At 40.7% G+C, this 6,166-nt stretch overlaps 1 protein-coding gene across 1 annotated transcript; it reads right to left on the bottom strand.

The window, feature by feature from the left end:
* Window positions 1–1,689, bottom strand: LOC127680293 (Kruppel-like factor 18). The gene has a single exon (XM_052175802.1). It carries the CDS (start codon window positions 1,687–1,689, stop codon window positions 1–3), a length of 1,689 nt encoding a protein of 562 aa, XP_052031762.1.
* Window positions 1,690–6,166: the final 4,477 nt, after the last annotated feature.

The raw sequence follows: 6,166 nt of genomic DNA, 5'->3' as shown, positions 1-6,166 counted from the left end.
TCAGGTTGCAGTGGTGGGTGATGTTTGAAGATGGATCCTCTGATGCTTTTTGAGATAATCGGGTCTGGAATAGCTTTTGTTGCACATGTCACAGGGGTAGGGCCTCTCCCCACTGTGCTTTTGCTTGTGTCTCTTGAGATCTTCTGAGCGGAAGAATTTCCATTTGCATCCAGGCTCATCACAGGCATAATCCTTCTGACTTGTGTGTTTCTTCATGTGGTTTTCGAGGTGGTGAGACTTTTTGTATGATTTCTGACAATCCTGATAGGTACAGGCAAAGCTCTTCAAAGGATGAGTGTTCTTCCGGGACACTGGGCTCTTGGTCTTGGTGTTTAACTTCATCTCTGCATGTTGTGCCTGGACCAAACTGGAAGCTGAAGAGTTTTCCTGAGGTTGTCTTTGGACCAAAGGGGAATTTGAAGGATAAGGGTTTTCATCCACATATGAGGCTTGGGGACTAAGTGAAGTCACCTGCCAATCAAGGCTTCCTTCCAGATTGGGTGTTCCATTCTGACTTGGGCAGACATTTTCATCAAAAGAGGTCTTTATCTGACCCAAATAGAATATCTCTTCAGAACTCAGACTTGTCTCTGAATGGCTAGCCAGGTTCTCTTCTGGACTGGATGTTGTCCTATTAGACCCATGAAGAGATGTGTCAAAACTGGAAGTCTCTTTCTGAAACTCATAGAAAGACTGGCCAGCAAATGAAATTGATACCTGGTGATTCACAATCAAATCCTGGTCACATCTGTACCCTGATGTCTGATACCCAAATAGGAAGTGCTCACCACTGAGGAGATTCTCCTCATCTTTCCAGACATTCTGAACACTGAAGGATTTCATTTGGTCATTTGTTTGGTCACAGTTAATTCTCATCTGAGGCTCAGAGAAAACCTGATTTCCAATTGGCAGTATCATCTGATCTCCATAGTATTCATTGTCAGCTACTGGGCTCTCCTGGTGATTCCCAAAATGATTCTGTTCAGAAAAGGATGTTATGATTTGATTGGGATAAGGGGCCTGTGTATAACTGGGTGATGTCATCTGATTCCCATAGAGAGGCAGATGCCCTCCATTCCTGTGTATCATTTGATTGTAGTTGGTCTGGTAACCATGGAAAGGCATCTCATGTTCACCACTGAAAATCTGGTCATGTTTAGAAGCAAGGGAGTGATCTACATTTGGGTCCTCGACTGCCTGACTTCCAGAGAGGACCTTTTGATGATTACCAAAGTTAATCCTGGGATTCAAACACATGTCTGTATTTGTGAACAAGAGAGTCTTGTCAGAGTTCAGTGTCCTCTTCCAGTAGCCTTCATTGTAGAGAGTATCCCTGGTGTCAAGTACTGTTCTCTTCTGGGAATGAGAGAGGCATGTCTTCGGGGTGCTGTTGAGCTGCATGTGCTGAGGGCCTGCAGGGAAGATTTTCTGCTCAGCAGACACAACTTGCTGGTACCAAAAAGAGGTCTCACTTGGCTCTCCAAACTGGAAATCATTGGATTCTCCCAGGTGTGCTGTTGAACTCATAGTACAGGCTGCATCTTGGTTGCTACAGGATGTTGATGCCATCACTATTTGTTTCCAGGTAGGCATATCTGAGGTCTGACCTGAAACAAGCTGGCTGAACCCCACAGGGGAAGGCTGGGTATTCAGGGATCCTGGCTGGGAAGCAACTGTGTTTTCTGCCATTTCCATATAGGCTTCACAGAAGGTGTAAAACTCTCCAAGTTCTTACACTGTTGGGAAAAGAGAACACTGGGCTGAACTAGATATCCCACTGTGAGAACTTAAATTCCTTGAGAATACACACATTCAGTGGACAGACAGAAGTTACATGGTAGAAAGAAGGCAGAGAATGTGTGCTGGATGCCAGGGCTTCACACCTTCTTTGGTTCTGATGAACGAGGAATGGTCAAGTAAAACTCAACTCAATTGCTCTGGGGTCTCCTTTTGTAAAGCTCATCCTGATGTGGTCAGAAGTTATGATTCTATGATTTGGTAGGCCATACGTTACAGTGGGTAGGGCCTCATATCTAGAGAACTTGCTTAAACATTGCATTCCAGGCTCTTAGTATTCAGAAGGTGCTCCCGGCTAACCAGCCTCTTAGGTTCTTGGGTGTTAGCTTGCCTACTCCCATTTACTTAATGACCAATGTACACTTACAAGGTTGTACTCATCCATCTTGGAAGAGATTTTGGTATAGGATTTGTTGTGGGAATTGTGGTGAGTGTGTAAAGGAGTAGTAGATTTCAAATGAGGGTTGTTTTGGCTTAAGATTGTGAATGAATATAAAATTGTATGGTGTTGTTGAAACCTCTTGCAATGGAGAGTTATAGTGCATATGAGGGTAATCTCAATAATGGGAATCTCAATACAGGATCTGGAGTGGCCAATTTTGGATCCAGGCAAGTCTCTCTGGGGAAGGAATCTGCTGCGTTCTCTAGTGTGCTTGTTCTATGGGGGCACATCAAGTTACTCAAATAATATAGACTAATGCAAAGAGAGAGGTTCACTGTCAGCATACTGACAATAGGAGCACATTGTCTAGGATTATATCCTCCCAGCTCATGGAACCTGGTGTAAGGATGGACAAAAGAGAGAAAAAATCTAATTTTAAATTAAAAAAATAGAGTGAAGAAATCAAATATTTAAGAAAGAAAGAAACAAACAAACAAAGGAGAAAAAGAGAAAAAGTGAAAGAAAAAATAGGAATCATATCATCATCATAATTATCATCTTCATCATTACCATCAATATGATTTGTCACAACATGTAGTTTGAATGAATATGTGTAAAGTTTGGATGGATAGGTATACTCTGGAAATTAATTCAGAAACTTGTAATACATGAATTTAAAACTTGGCAACTGCTAGCACCATCTTTCACCTTTTCACCAATTAGAAAATGCTCCAAAAAGTATCCTCTGGTGTTTTGTGATGGTATCTTTGCAAAAGCATCACTGATTAAAACACTTATTAGGTATTCAGCTCAACATCCAGCCCTCTCCCAGGAAACTGGGGACCTCTTCCCACCAAGAAGATTCCAAGATGTTACAAGGCAACTTGTTTTTAAAAAAGTCTTTTACTACTTCAATCTAGTCTCAAAATCAGTATTCTTTTGTCTCTACCTTCTGATTGCAGAGATAGAAAATATTTGCCTGAAAACTGGCTCAGGTCTCTATTTCTTAACATTATCATACAACATAGCTGCAGGCTACTCTCTACATGATACCGCTCTACATCCCTCAGTTTTAAAATATTTTATATTTTTTAAATTTATAAATTTATAAATAAAAATTCTATATTTTAGTTTATGATTATTAGATAATAATAATAATTATGGGAAGAGAATAAAATCATCCAAATATTGATTGAAACATGTGGCAAAATGTAGAAAGATTCCTTGAAATCATTTTCATAAGTCCAAGCAGGAGAAAACTGGACTTTTCTTCATGCCCTAAGTAGTGACATAGTAGCTGGTGGGATTTACCCTGGTCTTTCTCAAAGATAAAGTTGAAGAATCAAAACAACTTTCGAGCTCTAGAATGAGGCTCACACCTAAACCTAGTAAAAGCAAACCAGTAGCCAAGATCAAACTAAACAGAGAGAAAATTGAAGCAATTTTAGCAAATCAAGGATAAGTCATGCCTGCCCAGTCTCTATCTATTCAATATAGTATATATAGTATATATTTAATAAATGAATTAGAACACAGAGAACAAAATAACCTTATTAAAAATGGGGTACAGAGATTAACAGAATTTTTAACTGAGGAATCTCAAATGGCCAAGAATCACCTAAAGAAATGTTCAATATCCTTAGTCATCAATGAAATGCAAATCAAAACAACCCTGAGACTCTACCTCTTACCAATCAGAATGGCTAAGATCAAAATCTAAAGTGATAGTAGATGCTGAAAAGGATTTGGAGAAAGAGAATCACTCCTCCATTGCTGGTGGGATCGCAAGATGGTACAACAAACCTGGAAATCTGTCTGGCAGTTCCTCAGAAAGTTGGAAATAGTACTACCTGAGGACCCAGCTATACAACTCCTGGGCATATACCCAAAAGAAGCCCCAATATATAACAAGGATATATGATCCACTATGTTAATTGCAGCATTATTTTTAATAGCTGCAAGCTGCAAACAATCCAGATATCCCTCAACAAAGAAATCGATACAGTGAATGTCATACATTGACACCATGGGGTTGTACTCAACAATGACTCCAGGAAATTCTCAGGGAAGTGGATGGAACTAGAAAATATTATCCTGAGTGAGGTAAACCAATCACAAAAGGACAAAAATGGTATGTAGTCTCTCATAAATTGAGAATTAGGCAACGTGGTTTGCATTCCCAAGATTCAATTCCCAGGTCTTTTGAAGCTTTAAAAGAAGGAAGACCAAAGCGTGAATAATTCAGTCTTTCTTAATAGGGAGAATAAATAATCAAGGGAGGTAGAGCATGTTATGGATCTAAGGAGAAAGAGAGAAAGTAGAAGGGATATAAAGGGGGGCAGCATCAGGTATGGGAAGAGACAGTAGACGTATAGAACTTCAGAATTTGAAGCGAGTGTATATCAATGGAGGATGCAAAATATGGAGGAGCCACCAGAAAGTCTCAGAAGCCAGGAAAGCGAGGGTCTCCCAGGACCCAATGGGGATACTATTAACTGAAATACCGAAAAAAAAGTATAGTAAGAAACTATAGAACCCATAACCAGAGGTCAAAACAACCCTGAGATTTCACCTTACCCCAGTCAGAGTGGCTAAGATTAAAAACTCAGGAGACAGCAGGTGTTGGCAAGGATGTGGAGAAAGAGGAATACTCCTCCACTGCTGGTGTGGTTGCAAATTCATAAAACCAGTCTGGAAATCAGTCTGGTGGTTCCTCAGGAAACTGGACATGTCACTTCCGGAGGATCCTGCTATACTACTCCTGGCATATACCCAGAGGATTCCCCAGCAGGTAATAAGGATTCTTGTTCCACTTTGTTCATAGCAGCCCTATTTATAGTAGCCAGAACCTGGAAAGAACCCAGGTATCCCTCAGCGGAAGAATGGATATAAAAAAATGTGGTATATATACACAATGGAGTACTATTCAGCCATTAGAAACAAAGAATTCATGAAACTGTTAGACAAATGAATGGAGCTAGAGAACATCATACTAAGTGAGGTAACCAAGTCTCAAAAGATCATCATGGTATGCACTCAATAATAAGTGGATATTAACCTAGAAAACGGAAGTACCCTAAACATAATCCACACATCAAATGATTTACAAGAAGAACGGAGGAGTGGACTGATTCTGGAAAAATCTCAGTGTAGCAGCATAGGGCAGAACCAGAACAGGGAAGTGGGAAGGGGTGGATGGGAGATCAGGGGGAGGGAAGATGGCTTATGGGACTTTTGGGAGTGGGATGCCAGAAAAGAGGAAATCGTTTGAATTGTATATAAATATATAAAATAAAAAAAGTAGCTGATGGATTTAAATAAACATTTCTACAAAAGAGGTTTTGGGGGAAAAAATGAAATAAAGGGACAAAGTGTTAATCAAAGCCTACAGGAACGGCCATCCAGAAACTGCCCTACCTGGGAATCCATACCATAGGCAGTCACCAAACCCAGACACTATAGTGGATGCCAAGAAGTGCTTGCTGACAGGAGCCTGATATAGCTGTCTCCTGAGAGGATCTGCCAGAGCCTGACAAATACAGATGCTGTTGTTAGCAGGGAACCATTGGACTGAACACAGGGACTCCAATGATGGAGTTAGAGAAAAGATCCAAGGAGCTGAAGAAGTTTTCAACTGTATAGGCAAAACAACAATATCAATGAACCAGACCCTGCAGAGCTCCCAGGGACTAAATCCCCAACCAGAGACTACACATGGAAGGGAGCCATGGCTCCATCTGCTTTTGTACAAAAAGATTACCTGATTAAACACACACACACACACACACACAAAACAAAACAAAAAAACAAAACCAAAAACCCCAGGCAGTGATAGCACATGCCTTTAATCCCAGCACTTTGGAGGCAGATGCAGGGCAGTTTCTGAGTTCGAGTCTATCCTGGTCTACAGAGTGAGTTCAAGGACAGCCAGTGCTATACAGAGAAACACTGCCACCCCCTAAAGAAAAGCAGAAGGGGCTTTGTCCC

Source organism: Apodemus sylvaticus, chromosome 3 (genome assembly GCF_947179515.1).
Source record: "Apodemus sylvaticus chromosome 3, mApoSyl1.1, whole genome shotgun sequence".
In the NCBI taxonomy this organism is placed as follows: domain Eukaryota; kingdom Metazoa; phylum Chordata; class Mammalia; order Rodentia; family Muridae; genus Apodemus; species Apodemus sylvaticus.
Note: the sequence above shows the minus strand (reverse complement) of the source record. Positions and strands in the feature narration are given on the sequence as shown.